At 46.7% G+C, this 20,725-nt stretch overlaps 5 protein-coding genes across 5 annotated transcripts; 2 read left to right on the top strand and 3 right to left on the bottom strand.

The window, feature by feature from the left end:
* Positions 1 to 624: 624 nt before the first annotated feature.
* Positions 625 to 2,179, top strand: F4822DRAFT_431335 (sterigmatocystin 8-O-methyltransferase; the record flags this gene model as incomplete). Its single annotated transcript, XM_051461461.1, has 5 exons — positions 625 to 864; positions 922 to 1,200; positions 1,270 to 1,320; positions 1,409 to 1,935; positions 1,999 to 2,179. 5 exons carry the CDS (start codon positions 625 to 627, stop codon positions 2,177 to 2,179), a joined length of 1,278 nt encoding a protein of 425 aa, XP_051312238.1.
* A 1,583-nt stretch (positions 2,180 to 3,762) lies between these two features.
* Positions 3,763 to 4,918, bottom strand: F4822DRAFT_410127 (uncharacterized protein). The gene is made up of 3 exons (XM_051458732.1): positions 4,706 to 4,918; positions 4,130 to 4,647; positions 3,763 to 4,071 (listed from the first exon to the last, which is right to left on the bottom strand). The coding sequence occupies exons 2-3, from the start codon at positions 4,400 to 4,402 to the stop codon at positions 3,853 to 3,855; spliced, it is 492 nt and encodes a 163-aa protein (XP_051312237.1). The 5' UTR covers positions 4,403 to 4,647; positions 4,706 to 4,918; the 3' UTR covers positions 3,763 to 3,852.
* A 1,017-nt stretch (positions 4,919 to 5,935) lies between these two features.
* On the bottom strand, positions 5,936 to 8,690 carry F4822DRAFT_444855 (long-chain fatty alcohol dehydrogenase; the record flags this gene model as incomplete). The annotated part of the gene is made up of 7 exons (XM_051463296.1): positions 5,936 to 6,904; positions 6,952 to 7,037; positions 7,089 to 7,173; positions 7,232 to 7,505; positions 7,573 to 7,604; positions 7,672 to 8,296; positions 8,347 to 8,690. The coding sequence occupies 7 exons, from the start codon at positions 8,688 to 8,690 to the stop codon at positions 6,311 to 6,313; spliced, it is 2,040 nt and encodes a 679-aa protein (XP_051312236.1). The 3' UTR covers positions 5,936 to 6,310.
* A 365-nt stretch (positions 8,691 to 9,055) lies between these two features.
* F4822DRAFT_444849 (uncharacterized protein) lies at positions 9,056 to 10,658 on the bottom strand (the record flags this gene model as incomplete). The annotated part of the gene is made up of 4 exons (XM_051463295.1): positions 9,056 to 9,667; positions 9,745 to 10,136; positions 10,353 to 10,372; positions 10,436 to 10,658. 4 exons carry the CDS (start codon positions 10,656 to 10,658, stop codon positions 9,292 to 9,294), a joined length of 1,011 nt encoding a protein of 336 aa, XP_051312235.1. The 3' UTR covers positions 9,056 to 9,291.
* A 990-nt stretch (positions 10,659 to 11,648) lies between these two features.
* F4822DRAFT_444848 (uncharacterized protein) lies at positions 11,649 to 19,829 on the top strand (the record flags this gene model as incomplete). Its single annotated transcript, XM_051463294.1, has 12 exons — positions 11,649 to 11,819; positions 11,869 to 12,016; positions 12,059 to 12,327; positions 12,393 to 12,735; positions 12,789 to 12,879; positions 12,955 to 13,739; positions 13,788 to 13,938; positions 14,011 to 14,971; positions 15,020 to 17,036; positions 17,108 to 18,540; positions 18,594 to 18,917; positions 19,020 to 19,829. The coding sequence occupies 12 exons, from the start codon at positions 11,649 to 11,651 to the stop codon at positions 19,827 to 19,829; spliced, it is 7,503 nt and encodes a 2,500-aa protein (XP_051312234.1).
* Between the last annotated feature and the right edge of the window lie 896 nt (positions 19,830 to 20,725).

The raw sequence follows: 20,725 nt of genomic DNA, 5'->3' as shown, positions 1-20,725 counted from the left end.
TATTATCACCATCCCTGACAGAAACAAAATACTCACCGCCCTACCTACAATAAGATGGCCTAGATGACTTTCTGGTAGCACATATTGGACATGACCATATTTGTGCGCGATGATAAGGTATGCAGTTATGACAACCCAAATGACAGCCAAACGACATGAATACCCCACTATCGGTCAATGAGATATATTGTTCTAGAGCAATAAGCACATTTAAATATCGATGTTGGAGATGGATCGGTGCTTCATCCGGATCTAGCGGCGGCACAGTAGACGCAGCTTGTACGGTGACGCCTGCCCAGCTATTGTTGCAAGATGGCTAATAGCGGCACAGGCGTCCCCAGTAACTAAACCCGTTTTCGTGCGTCACAAAGACCGACCCTTCCGTCTGAGCCCTGGGATGGTTGTAGATGCGGCGTGAATTTATAAAAAGCTGATAGGATAATATCCTTAATCCCAGTGAGATACCAGGGTTCTTTCCAACATCACATCCCTTACTCAATGTCTGCTGTGTAATAACGAGAACAAGAAACAGCCGTGACCCCCGAGCAGGCATTTTCTGTCCTTGTCTCTACTTTCGCATTTCTCTACTAGACTCAAACATCTCCATCCCATAACCTAATAGCCATGGCATCATCTAACAAAACCCCCCGGATCGTGGAGTTGGCTGTCAAAATCAATACCCATGTCACAGAATTACAAGAACTTCTATCAGCCCAGGGTGTGCCGTCTCCATCATTCGACGAGGACAGCCCAGAACGCCTTCCTCCTAGCACATTCCATCTCCAAGATGCTGTACTTGACGCAACCGCCGAGTTGCATGAATTACTTATGGATCCTATCCCACTAGCCTTCAAATTCAGTGCCGTAAGAGTTCCGTAACATCACTAAGGTCATCCAGCAAGCTAAAGTTGATACTCCAAGACCACCAATATGATCAGCATCGACGCCATCTGTCGATTCCATATTGCCGACATTATCCCTTCTGGGGGGCAGGTTTCTTTCGGTGAGATTGCAGAGAAGACTAAATTAGATGAACCTCTTGTCAGACGCCTGGTTCGGCACGCAATGTCCATGCATATCTTCAGAGAACCCGAGCCTGGCATGGTCGCACATACAAAAATATCCAAGTACTTCACACTTCCATACGTGAATGATTGGCTTAGCTTTGGCGCGAGGGAGGGTTGGCCGGCTGCTACCAAGGTAAGTTCCCCGTGTACCCTGAAATTGAATTTCTTGCACAAACGAACTGACGTGAGTCCTTTGCTGTAGATGCTAGATGCGATCCAGAAATGGCCAGGATCGGAAGAGTCTAACGAAACCGTATGTGTATCCCACGTTTGAAACTTATGGCATTTTCTCCGTCTACTCCTATATCCTGAGACTTTGATAATCATGCTAATCTTGACAGGGCTTCTGTCTTGCCAACAATACTGACAAGTCAATCTTCGAAGTGCTCCGTGGGGATCACACGCGCGCGATGCGCCTTGCATCCGCAGTGAAAGCCCACGATCATTTTCCGGGTGAAGCTGCTATTGACGTCCCGAAACTTTACGATTGGGCTTCTCTTGGCAATGGGCTCATTGTCCACGTTGGTGGGTCCAGAGGCGAAGTAGCTGTGGAATTAGCGAAGAGCTTTAAAGACGCTAGGCTACTCGTCCAAGATATGGAGATGGTTGTTAAGGGCGCGAAGGACAGCTTGCCTGATGAATTGAAAGACCGAATTGACTTTAAAGCAAATGGGCTTTTTGATACGCAGACCGTTGAAGCCGATGCTTACCTTTTCCGCTTGGTTTTCCAGATTTGGCCTGATAAATACGCTCTCAAAATCCTCAAAGCCCAAATTCCGGCCCTCCGACCTGGGGCTAAGATCCTTATACAGGATACGGTAGCGCCAGAACCAGGCGAGATTCCGTTGTGGAGAGAGCGTGAATTGAGGTATGTCGCCCCGCCGTAATCGCTTTTAGGATTATAAGATTCTCTAATGATAAAAACTTATAGAGCCATGGACCTAAATACGGGAGCGGCTTTCAATGGTCGCCATAGATATATACATGAGTGGAAGGCTCTACTCGCAGAGGCTGATGAAAGATTCGTTTTTCAGGGGGTAAGTGCGCCTGGCAGAACCTTGCTGTCGACATTAGAGATAGTCTGGGATCCGTCGAGTTTCGCGAAAGCTTGAAGCATCATCTCATATTTACTTTATCGAAAAATCAGGCCACTAGTACTAGTCAAATCGCTCATTACCAATAGCTATCACTTCTAAGTAGTACAGCAACCATCTATTTAGTCAAGACAGTCATGAGTTGTTAGAATCCTCTTCTAGCTTTAGTAACCAAAAACATATTTCCAGGCGCCCATAACCTTCATAGTTGGCTTGTTTGTGGAAGACCAAAATGACAAGGTTACTTTTGCAGTTTAAGCGCCGTAATAGATACATAAAAATCCTTCGCTCTCTCATCATAACTATTAAAAAGTGATAGTAATTTAAAGACCGATTCAAGAAGGGTGGAGTTGATGTTGCTCGTCCCAGGTCGACTCACCGCCGTGTCAACCCCAATACCGCCCCATTGAAGCAGATCGCGATATTCAGACTATTCAGAGATGGTGTGAGAAGTAGTTTTAGGACCCCCAATATAGGCTCTGTTATATTCAGGGGATCCACGTTCTTCGAAAACAGGTAGTCTGGAGTAACGCCTAGATCTTTTGAGCCAACGTTCGGCTATGATACTACATAGAAGATTTTCATTGCTTAAGCTATGAGCTTTATTAGGCAAATGCTAAGCAAGAGTTGAATCATGGCGGTTACATTCAGAAGCACAACGTACCTTGGTAAACAAAATTGCTTCCTTCGGGAAGTAGTTGCGTAGCCCGTTCACCGCCGTTCTTTTATCATGCCATAGAGGCTAACGGCATGGGTACACCATAGCTCTTCGATCATACAGTATCGTTGAAGTAGTCTCGCTTCGCCAACCCCGTCATAAAGAGGAAGGCTTTGCAATGCTAGAAGGTAGTAGGAGGAGGGAGAAGGGGAGAGGGTGGGATATCTCAAAATGCTCATACTTTGGAAGGATCTCTAATTTAATGACTGCAACCATGGACTTCGTTCTGTCCTCGTGCAGAATCCCATATATGGGAATAACACCTAAGTACGAGGCTTACTATGGACTCATACGCAGAGGCAGTCAATACGCTGCAAAACCGAGGAGATGCACCAATCATCCACATCAATTCTGACCACCGGGTAGTTGTCGGCCAGTGATACATAGCTAATTGTATGGCAGGCTCTATGCAGGTCTCCAGCGGCGCTCGGGGTGACAAATAGCTCCTTCAGCACGGTTGACCACTACCCCTAGCTAAATAGGGGGATGCCATATAGCCCCCTTTCCGCGTTGAGCAATATAGTAGCCTACCGGGCGCTATTTTGTCACATTTAGAAAAGAGGGGGCGGTGCTGTCCATTCCATGTTACACAAATGTAACTTATTCTATTGAGTTTGCCGCGAAACTTGTGCCGCTTTTGTCACCTGCATTTCCTTGATGCAGTTGGTATTTGTGTGCATAACGTTGCACGAATTTAGGCATTTGTGCTACCATATATAGTAAATGCAGACACAGGCAACATATAAAATATACCAACTACTATTCTACCTACCCGGCCCAGGTGGACAACAGCCTATAACGCCCGGGGGCGGGTCTGTACCACCATCTGCTGAATCAATATTATGTTGTGAAACGCAAGGGAAGCAAGGTAAGATGCCGAGTGGCTTTATCTATGACAATTTAAATAAGTGTACTACTATGCGGCAGCCAACAAGCTTATAGCATTATCCATCTTTGTCAACTCCATCACTAACTAATCTGTTACTAAGGTAGCATATGTCAAATTCGCTAGAACGAAGGCCAAAGGCTGTGGTTGCCCCCACCAATCACATGGGTTAAATCTCCAGGCCCCATTGCCAGAAGCGAACCAGAACTTCACAAGATATATCAGGATCCTAGGTAGTGGTGGAAATGGACGACCACCTTCATAGGTCTTGTCCGCACAACCGATGACACAGGGAAAAACGTCGTACTAATACCAATCAATTTGGATCCTGGTCAGTTATGTGGCGAAGATGCATCAAACTCACCAACATCTTGATATTCCCTGATTGCTTAGCAACTGATTCGCCCCGATCCCAAGTCTTCCTCAAGCCGGTACTCTCCAGGTCCTTTAAGCTTAAAAATACATCGATCTCTGCATAAAGGTGGTCTGTTAGATGTTTACTAAAGGAGTCAATGATTTCTTTCATGCCACCCAATCCTCCCCACCGATACTCTCCGGGCTTAGTTGTGGAGGAATACAACAACAGTCTTTCCAGACCACCATGGAATAGTTCATGTTGGTGTTGCAGTCCGCTCATGATGCCAGGCTTGCCGCTAAATTTCTCAGTTTCTGGAAAATGAACGATTCCTCCACCCAATGATGATGATTCACCATATTGGCCCACGACTTGACATAAAAGAGTAAGTCGTTCACATCCTGCACGTCATACTTATTACCGATGATTACGTATGGTGCTTGCTGGATGATGGAGTTTAGCCCTCGCAGAATGGTGTTGTGTGCGTGCGCCATTTCAGAGGCCACATAAACAGAGGAGTGTGAGTCCTGGATATCAATCAGTTAAATACATTCTTTCTAGCTCCTTCTTTTCGCCTGTACACACTGTTATATGTCTCGATGGGGTAGTGATCAAGGGGAATGGCTTATCAGCTCCTGGTGCCGGCGAAGGCTTCGTAGTTATGGTAGACTAATATAACGTTTTTTTTTTGTGAATAAATGGAATGAAATGTAGCTAAAATATTTTAGATTATATATACATTAGATTAGCCAGAAAATACGGAGGGGGAGTTTGGTATTTGAAGAATCTAGTCATTATGCCATCCATATATTCGAATATGGTACGGGTTCTCACAACTGCAAATTTACCCAGGTAAGGGATAACATCTTACCATTTTCTGGCCAATAATCATGGAACTACCTATGTACTGTAGTTAACCGTTACGCTCCGCGGTTCAGAATTAGTGTTAGTTGATCAGAAGAATCTCCCGTGATAGGTCTGGGGTAGCTAGATAGCGTGCACCAACGGCAGTCCACATACTCTAAAATTTCCTTGTCTAAAGTAAGACAATCCAACAGATAATGAAGCACAAAAAGTACGTGTTCAACAACCTCGGGCAAGCAGATAATACCATGTATAGGATACGTACCTAGGTACAGATATTAGCGAATCTCACGTTGAGAGCGGTAATTGAGATGCCGCGTTATAAATTCCATACCTTAGGTACCTAAGGTATCTTATAAGTTAAAAGAGTGCCCTTCTATTGGATGTGTAGGTATTGACTTCGCGGCATAACGATGATACTAGACCAGAATACAGCGGTTTCACAGCACCTAGTGATCAACGCGCACTGCTGGGGCCCCAGGGCCAGGTGTTTAGGTGCACCCACTTAACTAGGTAGGTAATTGTTACTGCCACGATTCCCCATAATCCCAACATTAAGAACTTTTGTTAGGCACGGCACGTTTCTACTAGCAAATGAGCCCTAACTACCGTCACAATGATCGTTATAACAAATATATGCGGCATAAGTTATGTTACTCTATTTCCGTCGATTCACTAGTCCAAATCTATATCTCTACTTGTTAACGTGATATTTTACATGAAACGGACGCGCTATTATAGCTGTTTCGGCTTTCAATCTTCGGCGCCCTAGCTTGTCATAAAAAGCCTCCCTAATCAAGAAAAGATTGGAAATCATAAACCTGCTGATGGAGTTGTTATTTGACTTATTTGACTAAAGATAATGGGAGAATATCTAGATAAAGATATTAGAATAGATTTTCTATCTGTTATAATTAGTAGTACACCTAAATAAGGCGCACATCTACCTATGTTCTAGTCCGTTGCGCTCTATTGAGGTGCGTTTATAACAAGAATATAAATACCTAGGTATAGGGGGCGGGGTCCCCGCACTGCGCGCAGTACCTTAGGTTAGGTACCTAGGCCTAGGTACCTTAGGTAGGTAGGATGTATGCGTTGCTCATTTATAATTCGCAAACCTCCCTAGGGGCTGCATATTAGTTCTGGCACCCCGTCTGGACTTTCCCATATTGATTTTGGCTAGCCTTGTTTCCACTATGTAGCTGGCTATATTATTAGGTACCTAGGTAGTTACTGGTACCCGGCTGTTACTTAACACCTGACCCACGTATGACATTTTATCCCCAACATAACCTTGGAACCTATCTGGCCGTAACGTTTTGCTCCCTAATGAAATTGCTTAGATGCTATTAGCCACCTTGAAATATGATCTGCTATAGCCATAATAGTGACCATGGGGTTTACGCCGCTAGCCGAGGGAAGCACGCTAGCATCTGCGACATAGACGTTCTTAGTTCCCCAAACCCTACCACGATCATCAACAACTCCGTCAGCACTCGTGGAACTCATACGGCATGTACTCATTTGATGTGCACAGCCGAAGAAATTACCAGCAGGATTCATCTCGTGCTTGTTAAGACGTTGAAGCCATTCTACGAAATCCTCATCTTCTATTGTTCGTTCCTCGACGGGTTTAAGGCATTCAAAAGGAGGCAAGTTAGTAACAAAGGGAAATAACTCCACAGCTCCTTGCATGTAGCAGAGCTTGGCGATAGCGACAAGACCTTGGACTATATGTTTCCGATCGAACGCAGACGGGGTATACTTTATAATTGGCCATCCGTCGGGATCTGCGGATACGCTGCCAGTATCACGGTCGCGAAGGATAGCGTTGAACGAATTCAGTTGGCGGAGTTTCAGCGCGTCGAGCTTGTATTGCAGTGCACCCCGCCATGGTATTGTCAAGGCCGTCATATGGGGCTACTAACGTCAGAGCATGACTTAAGTGGGCAATGAGTAACACTCACCAAAGTTGCAGCAGCCTCAATTTTCACGCCATGGCCTTCCCCGTCCATGTTCTCAAACTCTGTAACAACGCCTGTGACAATAGAGCCTATATGTAGATTGTCAGCATGAGATACTCAGAGCTAAATCCAAGATTTACCGTTCCACCCCTGAACGTCATGATCGAAGGCGGCCACCAATATCCCAGCCGGATGCATATGTAAGTTCTTTCCAATGTGAGGATTCTAATATGTATGTGAGCAGCAACACCATACAGTTTTGCAGGCTTAGTTTTGGCCGTACCTCGAGATTACTCCTTTTTAGGAGCAATGGACTGTTTATTGCACCACATGCTACAATGACCTCCTCTGCCTTAATGCAAACCTGTCGCTGCGTCCTTTGGCCCCGAGGCGTATGTATATTGCCGTCTAATTCACGTGCCGTCCACGTCCCAATGACGCCAGTTGCCTTTTTCGCCGCTCTATCTTCGAATAGGATTTCAGATACGTCGAGGCCTTCGATGAATTGTGCTCCTGCTTTGCCGGCAGCCAGCTCGCTGCTGGACCTTGCTTTTCGCCTGAACGACAGCCATATCCGCAATGGCCACAAGAGCGTTCTGTTCCCTTAGTGTTCTGTGGGCATACCTCTGCTCTCCAGCCCAGTTTCTCGGCTCCTTCTAATACAAGTTTGTTGGAATGATTATGGCATAACCCGCTACTGCCCACACCCATAAAGTCGCACACGCGATCGAGGTTCGATTGATAATCGGGTGTGCCAAAGAAGCCGAGCCCTTTGTCGACCCATTCTTGGCAAACGTAATCTTGAGTTCGTAGACTTACGCTCCAATTTACGGTACCGCCTCCACCCCAGCAACTACCTGCCAAGACAGACATTGTGCCATCAGCGGTTGAAAGTCCACTTCGGTACAAGTATTCGGCGTCATCTACTGGTATCGGCAGTTGGCATGGGGGAATATAGTAGCCTTTTTCGACCACCACGACACGGTGGCCAGCTTCAGCCAAGACTTTGGCGCATACGCCGCCACCGCACCCGGATCCGATGATCACAACATCAGTCTTGATGGTGACTATGTTTTGGGCGGAGTCGAAATGCATGAAATCAAAGTTATGGGTAGGACCCACAGAGTCTGCCTCACCGTTGGGGACTCTGTAGTTGCTAATCTGCCGCAATAACTGATTTGATTGCGTCCAGCCAACTTTCGCCATGATAGAAAATGATCTGGCTAAGGTGTGCCACAGTGGGAACCAGGCTTGATGCCAGGACTTCATAATACTCTCCCGTATATGAACCGGTTGTTCGGTAAGTGGCCGCAGGTACCACGTACAGAATAGACTCCCGAAACGTGTGCTATAATCGCTATCAGAACTCGTCGAGCGGCAGAGTAGCAGGTAACAGACATCATGAAATTCAGCAAGGAACCTAGCTGTGACTTGGAGCTTCTTGATAACCTCGATACGGTCTGCTTTACGATGGAAATGAACCTTGGATCATCAACTGGTCTGAAAGCCAGGTATTCGCGGAATTGATCGATGGTAGGTGGGTATCTCATGCGTCTTTGGACACCATGGTAAATTTCGTGGAAGTGATTTTCGGAGATCCTAAGGACTTCAGAATATCCAGTCATATCTGAGGGGCCACCAACCGCCACCGAGGGGATGACAGCATCGAGTAAGGAAAACAGGACTTTCCATTGTGTCTCGGTGAAGAAGGTATCCGAGGCAGGGACTGGCTTAATCAGCATGGTGGCTCTAGTTTGGTCCACTTTAGAGATACCAATGGAAAGTGCTCGCAAGAGTAGAAATGGACGAGGCGAGTTCTGGGACAGATTTAAAAGAAGAGACATAAGGTACTTAGGCAAGGCTCCGCCTTAGGGATAGGGGTATTTAAGGTAGGTGTGGTTGCACGAGGTGGGGCAACGTTGGTACTGCCATCCTTTCTCAAACGATTAAGCTACCACTGGGCATCTTCCGGCAGTGTGCAGGGTGCCTTTAGTTTGCTCTCTCTGTAACCTAGGTACAGGTACCTACCTAGGTAGGAATATGTTAAGCACCTAAGTACCAATCTCGTTTTATCACAACATAGGGCACTACGATACACAAAATTCCGTTCATATAATTCCTCCGACCGCAAGAAATTCACTATATGATATAGATACAGGCAGAGTACTCATGTGATAAAAAACGGTATCCTCCCACGTTGTTGCCTCGAGTCACACTTTCATTTCTCACGCCGCGTAAAATCCTCTCTCACATCTAACTCAAGATACCCATGGATGCTGACGACGGAAATCCTGAGCCAACATCCTAACTTCGTCCTGGTTTCCAGTGGAGATGCTGGTCAGTTCAGTCGTCCGTAGTATACTGCGGTTTGGGCTCCCCCCCACGGCCTCGGGGTAGATCATCGAAACATCGCTGCCGCCGACCGTTGGGACCGAGTGGTTCCATACGGATGGGCCACAGTGAGCGGTCTTCAGCAAGCTCTGTGTGCGTATTTGATCTAGTAGTCATAGGTCGCCATGATTGAAGTATTTTCTTAATCCTCGTCGCAAAGCACGACCATGGGAGGGCTTTCGGCGCTGTAGGTATGCAAATCACCAAAAGAAGACAGCTCATTTCAACCTGGATGGTAAGCGACAAGGTGGACAGGAGATAAGTGATATCTGGTCCATTTACATAGTCTATAGTCGCCTTAACCCGGATAATAGCCAGGGCACAAGTACTATAAGATAGAAGAGAAAGTAAGGTCAGTAATTCTTCAGGTCTGATGGTATCGAAGTACATGTGACGAATGCTTACAGTAATCCAATTGCAAATATGAAGGAGGCACCGAGCTTTTGCTTCTTCGACATGTTCAACGACCAGACCACTTTCTGGGGGAGTAATAATATGGCAGTGTCTGAGGCCAGGTTAAGTGCGGCTGTTAGGATTTGGAGTTGTTTGGCCTGGCTAGAAAGACAGTGGCCTGCGACCGTGAAGTCCCACACCGCCTTCAGCGGGCTGCATTGGAAGTTTTCAAGAAATACGCATGTGACGTAAGGTAAAACGTTGAGCGATATAAGAATCCAACAAAGCCAAAAGAAAGCATTCCGAGTACCAAGTGGAACGAAGATTCGGAGCCACTCAAGGAGGATGGCCGTTTTAATCGACAATATTGCACCCAAGTAAAAGTTGGTGCCCACGTACGTTCCCTGTGAGAAGTCAGCCTGTTGTTTCGGTATTTATGCATGCTGAGGTCGTCACCCAGATATTCGACCCTAGCTGTCGTAGCGTGATGTTCCATAAGTGCACGTAGTAGCCCGGGTGACGTGATAAAAAGGCAACGATCCAGGTGTGGCCTAGTAGACAGCCCCACCAATAATAGTTAGATGAGTTTCGGTTTCGGGGCCCGGAAACAAATGACGTACAAAGGCAGTCAAGGTCAAGACTGGTATGAATCAGGCGTCCGTCAGTTTCAGAATTATTATAGTGACTATCCCTAAGCACTCACAGTCTTCAACCTTAACTTTCCGCAAAAGAATAGTACGAGACCAAACACGGATCATTACAGCAGGGACTACTAGAGCGAGTGTTACTGTGATGATGGCAATGGCTAAACCATTGTTATTCGGAGGATTCTCGAAAGACGGGTCTACACCAGTTGGGGGTAATAGAGCTGGGCTGTCAAGAATTCGTTGCTGCTCTTCTTGGGGGAGATCCGCGATTGAACTCATTGCAACTAATTGTGATGGCAAGGCACCACAAGAATATGCTACTGATGAAAATGGATGATAGATACCGTTGGGGATGGAGCTGGAGGCTGCGGTGCTCGATGCGATGCTTCATTAATACGTCTTGATGCAGGATGCTTCTGTAGAAAGTTATGTGTTTGCCTAGGAATTCTTGAACAAATATGCCTTGGATTGGTGGCGGCCTGGTTCAAGAGTATCATTGTTGCAGGTTTCATTAGGACTGTTGGAAAAACAATGCAGAGTGTGTGCCTAGGTAGGGTGGCATGGACCGCGTAAACATCCGGAGGATCAAATTGATAGTATAACTCCAACGAGGTCGAACCAATAAGGCCCCCAGAGGACCATACAGAACGTAAATCGCCATTGGGGATCATTGGCAGTTTGACGATTGGATCGGCACCGCTGATTCTTAAGCGCGTATGTTCCTAGACACCCGACGATGTGCGGTGAGAAATAGACCTAGCATTTTGTTACATTTGAGGGCGAGCGGCGAAGACGACCGTTGATGTGATGTTATATCCCAGTTGGTGTGAACCGTCCTCTAATATTGCTCACATTTGGTTATATCGCATCGACAGTAACACCCGATTACTACGCCGGCGCCATTTCGTTCGAATAGCCGTCACAGTTACTAAAACTGGTACTATCGCCGGTTATAATAGATGCCTCAAGTAACACACGCATATACGATGCTACACAGCAGATTGATCGGCTTTCTTTCAAACGCGACATGCTACTACGACCTAGCTTGTGTAACTACTACTAAGTACCGGTCGTCTGAATATCATTGCAAAGGAGGTTGGGGTTAGTATCTAAAGTGGTACGAACTGAATGTGAGTAAAGTACCTGGGTAGGTAACAGAAATCGTGTGGCTTATATCTAGTTCTCGGCCCATATGCTTCCAAACCCTCAGACCTAAGAAGCCGCGACACCGACATTAACTGATGACAACAAGTAAAAAATCTATCAATCATGGACCCGGTTTCAATCGTAGGTATATCGTTCAAACTTCCCCAAGGAGTTGAAGACGAAGATGCGCTGTGGGATGTCCTTGCCAATGGAAGAAATTTGATGACGAGCTGGCCGACAACTCGTGCCGACATCAATGCGTTCTACGGCACCGAGCCAGGCATGCCTAATAAAGTAAGTAAAGATGGAACAGAAAAGTAAATTGATACTGACTTACGTAAAGCTCTACTCTCGTGGAGGACATTTCCTAGCTTCTGATATTGAAGCTTTTGATGAGCCATTCTTTTCAATTCACACGAAAGAAGCTGCATCGATGGATCCTTCTCACCGAATGGCTCTTGAAGTTGCTTACCACGCTTTGAGAATGGTAAGTTAATACTTATCGTTAGAATGACGGTGCTAAAATTGAACAGCTGGTATCACAATGGAAGAGCTGCGTGGGTCTCGGACTGCTGTCTTTGGAATTACAACGTCGGATGACTACCGGCGAATTCTCTCCAAGGATGCTGATACTCTACCCCGAATGTCTGTTATGGGAGTGGCTTCGTCAATGCTTCCTAATAGAGTGAGCTGGTTCTTCGACCTACAAGGCCCAAGTGTTAGTGTGGATACTGCCTGTTCTAGCAGTATGGTGGCAATGGACATGGCGCGCCAATCCATCAGCAGTGGTGACGCTTCCATGGTATGTACGACGTTCAAGAGTATTTTTATCCATTATCTAACTACTCACCTCGGTCCTCCTTTTAGACTTTGGTCATTGGCACGAACCTCATGTTGAGTCCAGAATTATCAATATCTCTTGATAACATGGGCTTCCTATCTGCCGATAGTGTTTGCTACAGCTTTGACCACCGCGCAAATGGATACGGGCGAGGCGAAGGCGTAATTGCTATGGTTTTGAAGCCGCTATCAGATGCAGTACGAGATGGGAATACTATTCGAGCAATAGTCCGGTCGACTGGGTCAAACCAGGATGGCCATACGAACGGAATGACACAGCCCAGCGTGAAGTCGCAGGAGTCAATCATTCGCGATGTCTATCACAAGGCTGGACTCGATTTCCAGACAACTCGTTACATCGAGGCACACGGTCCGAAGCGTATAATCCGTAATTGAGCCCTAATGTATACTAACGTGTAATAGGGACCGGCACTCCCATTGGTGACCCGATCGAAATGGAAGCTATTGGAAAAGTATTCAGGTCGTTTGGATCTACAGAGAAACCCCTATATGTGTAAGCTATTATTATGAACAATTTATTTAAGGTCAAACACGTTAAAACTAACCTGTCACCCGTGTATCTACCCAGTGGGTCAGTGAAGTCAAATATTGGCCATCTAGAAGGGACTAGCGGACTGGCTGGGATCCTTAAGGCTATCCTAGTCCTGGAAAGGGGTATCATACCTCAGAACGCTCTCTTTGAGAGAATCAATCCCGACATTGATACCGTTTTCTGTTGTACAGAGGTCCCAGTCAGAAACGTTGTGTGGCCAGTGGCCGGCCAGCGCCGCGTGTCTGTGAATTCCTTTGGAGTCGGAGGCACGAATTCGCATGCCATTCTCGATGACGCATTCAACTATCTCCAAAGCCACTCACTAGTAGGATTCCACAACAGTGGTTTTCTCAATAGTACAGATAAGCCATACGAACATATCGAATCCCGAGACAGCAAAGGAACCATGAAGCATCCCAGTTCGGAGGGGGTGATGAGGCTACTCGTTTGGTCCGCTAAGGATGAACATGCGTTGAACAGTATGATTCAGTCATTCCAGACCTTTTATGAGGAACGAATCTTGGACGATCCCATTAAGCTTGATCAACTGGCCTACACGTTATCTGCTCGGAGAACAAGAATGTTGTGGAGGTCAGGTGCGGTTGTTTATTCTTCACCTAACGTTAACAGAGGTGCAAGATTGACAATGTCAAAACCTTGCCGAGCTACAGCCGAAAGGGATCTTGCATTCATTTTCACCGGCCAAGGCGCCCAGTACGTAGGGATGGGTTTAGAACTTCTTTGTTACCCTGTGTTTTCACAGATGATGCGTGAAATCGAGGAGATCTACATACACCTAGGCGCAGAGTGGTCTTCACTAGGTCGGTCTTATTCTTGAATGTCAAGACGAATACACTGATCATGTGTAGACGCTATGCGAGACAAAGACAAAATTGATTTGCCCGAGTACTGTCAGCCACTCTGTACCGCGCTTCAGATTGCCCTTGTGGCTTTGTTAAAGTCTTTTGGAATCACCCCTGCTGTAGTGGTGGGGCATTCATCAGGCGAAATCGCGGCTGCGTGAGTCCCAAACACACACCACACATTAACCAGGTATACTTAGCTAACACCTGTTCCTCTCTTCACAAATAGATATTCCATAGGTGCACTTACACTGAAATCCGCCTGCAAGACGGCCTTTTACCGAGGGCAGTTAGCAAGTAAGCTTCAGGCTTCAACGGCACCTAGAGTGATGCTTAACGTCAACCTCGCTGAGGACAGCATCCTGAACTATATCACCGCGCTGAAACAAGAATCATCTGAGGCACTTCATGTTGCCTGCATCAACAGCCCTTCGAATTGTACAATATCAGGAGGCGAGAAGATAATTGGTCACTTGGAGAAACGACTTCGAATGGACAATATAATCGCCAAGAGATTGAGAGTGGGCGTGGCATACCACTCCCCCGCCATGGAAGTCATTGCATCAGATTATCATCAGGTTTTGGGAATCCTCGAGGAAGCCGAACACAATGGCACTATCATGATCTCTTCCGTCACTGGGAGTCCAGTCAATGCGGCAGAACTATCCCAGCCTCGGTATTGGATTGAAAATCTGACCTCTACCGTTAAATTTTCCGACGCAGTGACAAAAATTGTCAGCGATTTCGTAGGTAAGAAAGGGATTCCGGATCTTCTTGAAATAGGTCCACATTGTACGTTACGCCGGCCACTAAGAGAAAGCCTTGGTGAAACATACATGAACCAGACTGTGTATCTCAATACACTGGAGAGAAGTGTTGGATCGAAACTCGCGATATTTGAACTGCTCGCCCAACTGTATTCACATGGCCACCAAGTCCTCGTTGAAGTCGTCAACCAGCAAGATTCAGATAACAAGCATAGTGTTCCTTCTCTGATAGACTGCCCCCGATACTCTTTTAACCACTCGACCAAATATTGGTTTGAATCTCGGTTGAGTCGCGACTATCGTCTGCGACAAAAGCCTACCCATGACCTTCTTGGAATAGCTTCGCATGATTGGAATCCATTAAGACCAAAGTGGAGGAACTTTCTCAATTTTGAGACAATGCCGTGGATTGCGGAGCATATCGTAAGTTTCTCGTCCCCAGTCCAAATTTCGGTCGACTAAATGGGGCAGATTGATGGCACTGCTATGATTGTTATAGCAGTCGAGGCCGTAAACCAATCTATAGCTGCAAATCAAAGTGCACGAGCCTACCTCTTAAAAGAAGCAGAATTCATCAGCCCAATCATAGTAACCAGCGATGACACCACCGAAATGGCAGTCGAATTGGATTACTTGCTGAAGCCCTTCGAAAAAGAAACTTCCTGGTTTGATGTGACAATCAGTACATATTCGAAAGATTGTTGGACTAAGTGCTTCCGGGCTACTATACACGTTGAGTACGATGGACCAGCCACGGAAGTTGATGGTGGTCTGGAAACCAATCTTGCCAATGAGCGAGCGTTACAGCGCTATCAAGAAGCCGAGAATTCGTGCCAAGATATAGTTGATACGACAGCATTTTACAAGGGGAGCGCTGACCATGGAGCCATCTATGGAGCTTCATTCCAGTTACTGCAGGATGTTCGCTGGATGGTCACGAAACCTCCATTGCTCGGGTTAATATGGCACGGCCGGGTAAAATGGGTAGTTTTTGTGCACCCAGCAGTACTTGATACAGCGTGCCAACTGGCTCTTGTGCAGTGTATAAACAAAACTACTATGATTCCCCGCAAACTCAAGAACGCTTGGATTGCACGAGACGGGTGGTCTAAGACCCCTAATATCAACATGATGGCAACATGGAACACGAAGGAGAGTGTCCCAGGAATCGATGTTTCTATACATGTGCTGGATCAAAATGGGTCCTTGTTGTGGAATATTGAGACATTATCGTTTCTCCCTGTAGCAAGCCCTATGAGGCCGATGGAATCCAAACGACGGATATTTCATGAGATTGATTGGAAACCGCAGTTGAGTTTGATGAGCCGAGAGAATCTACGCCGCTGGTGCGCCATAGATGAATTTCCCATCCTTCCAACGGAGCTGAAGTCTTTCTACCGACGTTTGGAGAATCTGCTGGACAAGGTCATTCGGGCGACGTTACTACGCATATCCGAGAAAGACCTTGAGAACACACCAAGACATATACCTCAACTTATCAGTTGGATGAATCGCCGGGTTCAACATATGCCCCCTTCCGTCCGAGAAAATGTAACCTGTCAGGACGAACTAACATCCGAGTTAGAGGAGTTAGGAGAACAGCAGCCACCTTACAAAATATTCACTACGGTCGCACGCCATTTACCATCTATAATACGCGGTCACGTCGATCCGTTAGAACTCATCTTCAGCACGAAGTTGGCAGAGGCTTTTTACACTGAACTGTTCAACCGCAGCTGCGATTTTAGGCTGCAGAACTTTATAAACTTGGTGTTACATGAGACTCCTGGACTCAGAATTCTTGAAGTTGGAGCGGGCACAGGTACAATGACCCGCTATATACTAGACTTTCTCCAGGAATTCGAGACATCGAGCGGAGCAGAGGCATTCGCCGAATACATTTATACGGACGTTTCGCCGGGTTTCTTCAACGCTGCCAGCGACCGCTTTGGACAACGCTTTGGGAACAGAATTAAATTCATGGTATTCGATCTTGAGGGTGAAACGCATCGACAAGGCTTTGAAGATGCTTCTTTCGATATGATTATTGCTGGAAGTGTGCTCCATGCTACTAGGGACATTTCCTCAACCCTCTGTGGCCTGCGCAGGTTGCTTAAGACTGGAGGTCATTTGGTGATCCTTGAGGTGCTGATGCCTCATGCAGTGCCCCCGAATCTTGCTTTTGGTGTACTACCTGGTTGGTGGCTCAGTGTAGAGGAGTGGCGACAACATGGTCCAGCAGTTGACGCGAACAGATGGAACAATCTACTTGAAGCTACTGGGTACTCGGGTAATGACCTGGTAATCAGAGATTCAGGGGAACCCGCATTCCACATCTGTGGTATCATAATCACAAGGGCCGTTAGTCAACAGTCCCAAATAGTAACTAAAGCAACCCAGAAGCCATCGATCATCCTAATCATTGACGAAACGTCCGCCGCACAGATGTGTTTAGCAGATGCCCTTTGTCAAGACATAGGGACCGCGGGTCCTTACACCGAAATTAATGTCACGTCTCTAGACAAAATAGCAGCAACCAGACTTGACCACGCGATATAGTGGTTGTGCTACTGGAGGTGGAGAAGACGTTCCTTTATCACATAGGAGAACAGGACTTCGTCCATCTTCAAAAGTTGTTCAAACGTACCAAAATGCTACTATGGGTTTCAATACCGAGCCAGAGAGAGATAGACGAGTCGGAGTACCCGCATTACAGCCTTTCCAAAGGACTATTGCGAGCTGTAAGATCAGAAGATCCGGAAAGGCACTTTGTCATCGTGGCTTTTGAGTCGCATACTATTAGGTCGACAAGCAGCTCTAAGGAGATAGTTGCTATTCTGAACGTCTCCTTCGGGCACACATCAAGATCCCCCGAAGTAGAATATATTGTACGCCACGGCCATATACTGACGGCCAGAGCACTGGAAAATAAGAAGTTGGACGAGACCGTGGAAGCATTCATTAATCCTCAACTTCAGGCTTCACCCTGGCTATCTGGGCCACCTTTGATGTTATCTGTTGGAAAGAGGGGAATGCTTGACAGTCTAGGATTCGTTGAAGATATTTTGCCCCGACATGAAATCAGCCCAGACGAGGTCGAAATTGAATCTAAGGCGTGGGCGCTTAGCTTTCGGGACGTTTTTGTTGCCCTCGGTCGATTGCCCGGGCAAAGTTTGGGCTTAGATTGCTCTGGCATCGTTACTCGCGCTGGTATTCAGACGGGGTTTGTTCAGGGTGAACGCGTTTGCATGAGCTCCATAGGATGTATGCGACGCCACCCGAGAGCAAAGTCTCGCGCCGTATTTAGAATCCCAAATGGTGTATCATTCGAATCTGCAGCATCTATCATGAACCCGGCGACTGCGGCATATTATTCTTTAATCCAAGTCGCCAGATTGCAAAAAGGTGAAAAGGTCCTTATTCACTCTGCTGCTGGGAGTACGGGGCAACTAGCTATCCAGATAGCGCGGATGGTGGAAGCTGAAATATTCGCCACTATCGGATTTGATGACAAAAAACAACTTTTGATAGACCATTTTGGTATTAAACCCGATCACGTCTTTTACAGCAGGGACACCTCTTTTGCCAATGGTATCAGGCGCATGACTGGAGGCTATGAGGTGGATGTGGTGTTGAATTCCTTATCGGGAGATGGCCTCCAAGCATCCTGGGAATGCATGGCCCCATATGGCCGGTTTGTCGAGATTGGTAAAGCTGACATAGTGGGAAATTCTTCCCTTCCTATGGCTGGCTTTTCTAGAAATGTGAGCTTCTTTGCCGTGGATTTGTATCACGTCTTGGAATCAGGCAACCCATCAGGATACAAGATCCTGGAAGAAATATCGGCCTTACTCGATGCGGGACATATCCGCTATCCTAGCCCTCTGCACATCTTCTCCGTGTCGGAAATTGAGAAGGCTTTTCGCTTTATGCAAAGCGGTCGAAATACAGGGCGGATCATCATCAAACCTAACGATTGTGACATTGTTCAGGTACGTGCCTGTTATGCCACAAACCTTTGGATTGCTAATGGGAATTTGTGCAGAAACGGCTTCTCGAAACACGTGAGTGGATATGCGATAAGGAGGCTTCTTACGTCGTAGTGGGTGGTCTTGGAGGTATCGGTCGAGCTATCCTTCGTTGGCTCGCTAAAAAAGGAGCCCGGCATTTACTCGTCCCGTCAAGATCCGGAGGCATGGGATCCGTGGAGGCAAGTAAAACCATCTCGGAGCTTCGACAACTAGGTATTAATGTCGTGGCTCCAAAATGTGATGCCTCGTCGGATTCTGAGCTCTCTAAAATGATAGCGGAGTGTGCCATAACAATGCCGCCAATCCGCGGATGTATCAATGGTGCTATGGTGCTTCAGGTACGCCCCCTACGCCCATTCCCTGAATCCGTTGCGAAATAGAACGTCGAATCTAACGCTAAGGGACTAGGACGCTATATTGATAATATGACATATAATCAGTCGCAGCTCACCATTCGCTCTAAAGCGCATACGGCTTGGAATCTGCACAAGCTTCTCCCTCATTCTCTTGATTTCTTTATTCTTTTGTCGTCTCTTGCGGGTACCTATGGTACGCCGGCCCAGTCAAATTATGCCGCGGGATGCGCCGTTCAGGATGCCGTTGCGCATTACCGCATCCAAAAAGGAGAGAAAGCAGTCTCTCTGGACATTGGTTGGATGCGGACTACAGGCATTATAGCCGAGAACAAGCGATACCAAGAATATAGACAAAACACGGCAGATATGGGGCAGATTGAAGAACACGAACTGATGTCTATACTAAACATCTATTGTGATCCGAATCTACCACTACTTTCCAGTGGCAAAACCCAACTCCTGATTGGCATGGTGACGCCAGCGGACTTCCTCGCGCGCGGCGTATCTGTTCCAAACTGGGTGGACCAACCGCTCTTTCGGGGCTTTTCGAGATATTCCAATGACGAAGCCCGAGGCCGTATAATGCAAGCCTTAGAGAGTCCACGGGCCCGGTTCAAGAAATCAATAAGTTCAACCGAGCGTTCAAAGGTCGTAGTGGAAACACTGGTGGCCAGGCTTTCTCGAGCGATTTCGGTTGTACCAGAAGATATCGACCCCAACCATAGTCTCTCTAACTATGGGGTCGATTCACTCGTAGCCGTCGAGTTGCGGAATTGGATACATGATTCTTTTCAAGCTAGCGTTGCTGTCTTTGATATCATGGGTGGCAACACTATCGCCGCCATTGGAGATTTAATCGCGAATAGGAGTGAGTTCGCGATGGGTACAAAATAATCGCCACCTTGGTATATAGCACACTCTTCACGGAGCGGGACTGCGAAATGCCTCATATGATTTAGCTACGTTCAATAATTTAGGTGCTCTGAACCAGCTCGAGGCGGACACAGGAGAGCCATGAGGCAAGAAGAAAGGGTCTGTGTGTGCGTGTGTGAAAGAATTACTATGGGATATACGTCACCCAGGCTGAGAAGAACTCGATCGGCGGCTCCGTGGTCAGCAGACGCCCACGCTACTGTCGGCCGTTTTGCGTAGATATGTTAGGATGTGGGTTTGTATTGGGCACTTTTCGAGCCTTGAAGTAAAGGTGACAAGCAATCTGTGACATGGAGAAGAGAATGGGTATTGGTAGAATCTTAGGCACTATGTTATCACGCCTGGATAGCGCTCTGAAGCGAAGCACATTGTGTGATGGTTGGGGAAATGTTTATGATCTTCACTGGGTACCTTCTGGATGCGAGGGTGGGCTTTTTTTTTTTTTTTTTTTTTTTGTGGCGTATCTTAAGAGATGCCGTATACCTACCTAGGTAGGTGTAGATGTAGACAGGTGTCCAGGTATGTAGGTACTTGTGAATAAATTCAACTCTAGTAGACTAATCATTAAATACCTAGGTACCTAAGAATTGACTTAGAACCCCCCTAAATAAATTCTGCACCTGGGTAATAGTGTGTAGAGGGGTAATAGGCTAGATGTAGGCGCTATATGAGTTGTTACGGGAGCTACTTTATCGTTTCTTGTAGCACCCCTAGGGCATATCTTATAGCGTTGAAATCCCCTAGCTCTTTGGCGTCGGTCGCAAGCCATCACGTTGTTTTCTGCCTGCGGTGAATAGGAGACAGCAGTATTGGATTCCCGCGCCATCTTTTTCGTCCCATTCACCGATCGCTTAGCG

The sequence above is a fragment of the Hypoxylon trugodes genome (genome assembly GCF_022578975.1).
Source record: "Hypoxylon trugodes strain CBS 135444 unplaced genomic scaffold F4822scaffold_7, whole genome shotgun sequence".
NCBI lineage: Eukaryota > Fungi > Ascomycota > Sordariomycetes > Xylariales > Hypoxylaceae > Hypoxylon > Hypoxylon trugodes.
This window is presented reverse-complemented; position numbering and strand designations above follow the sequence as displayed.

Bases quoted from the DNA above. Each gene is read 5' to 3' on its own strand.
- F4822DRAFT_410127 (XM_051458732.1), bottom strand. From the start codon at position 4,402: ATGAGCGGACTGCAACACCAACATGAACTATTCCATGGTGGTCTGGAA. The intron at 4,072-4,129 runs GTGAGTTTGATG...GATTGGTATTAG, and splicing joins CAGGGAATATCAAGATGTTG to TACGACGTTTTTCCCTGTGT.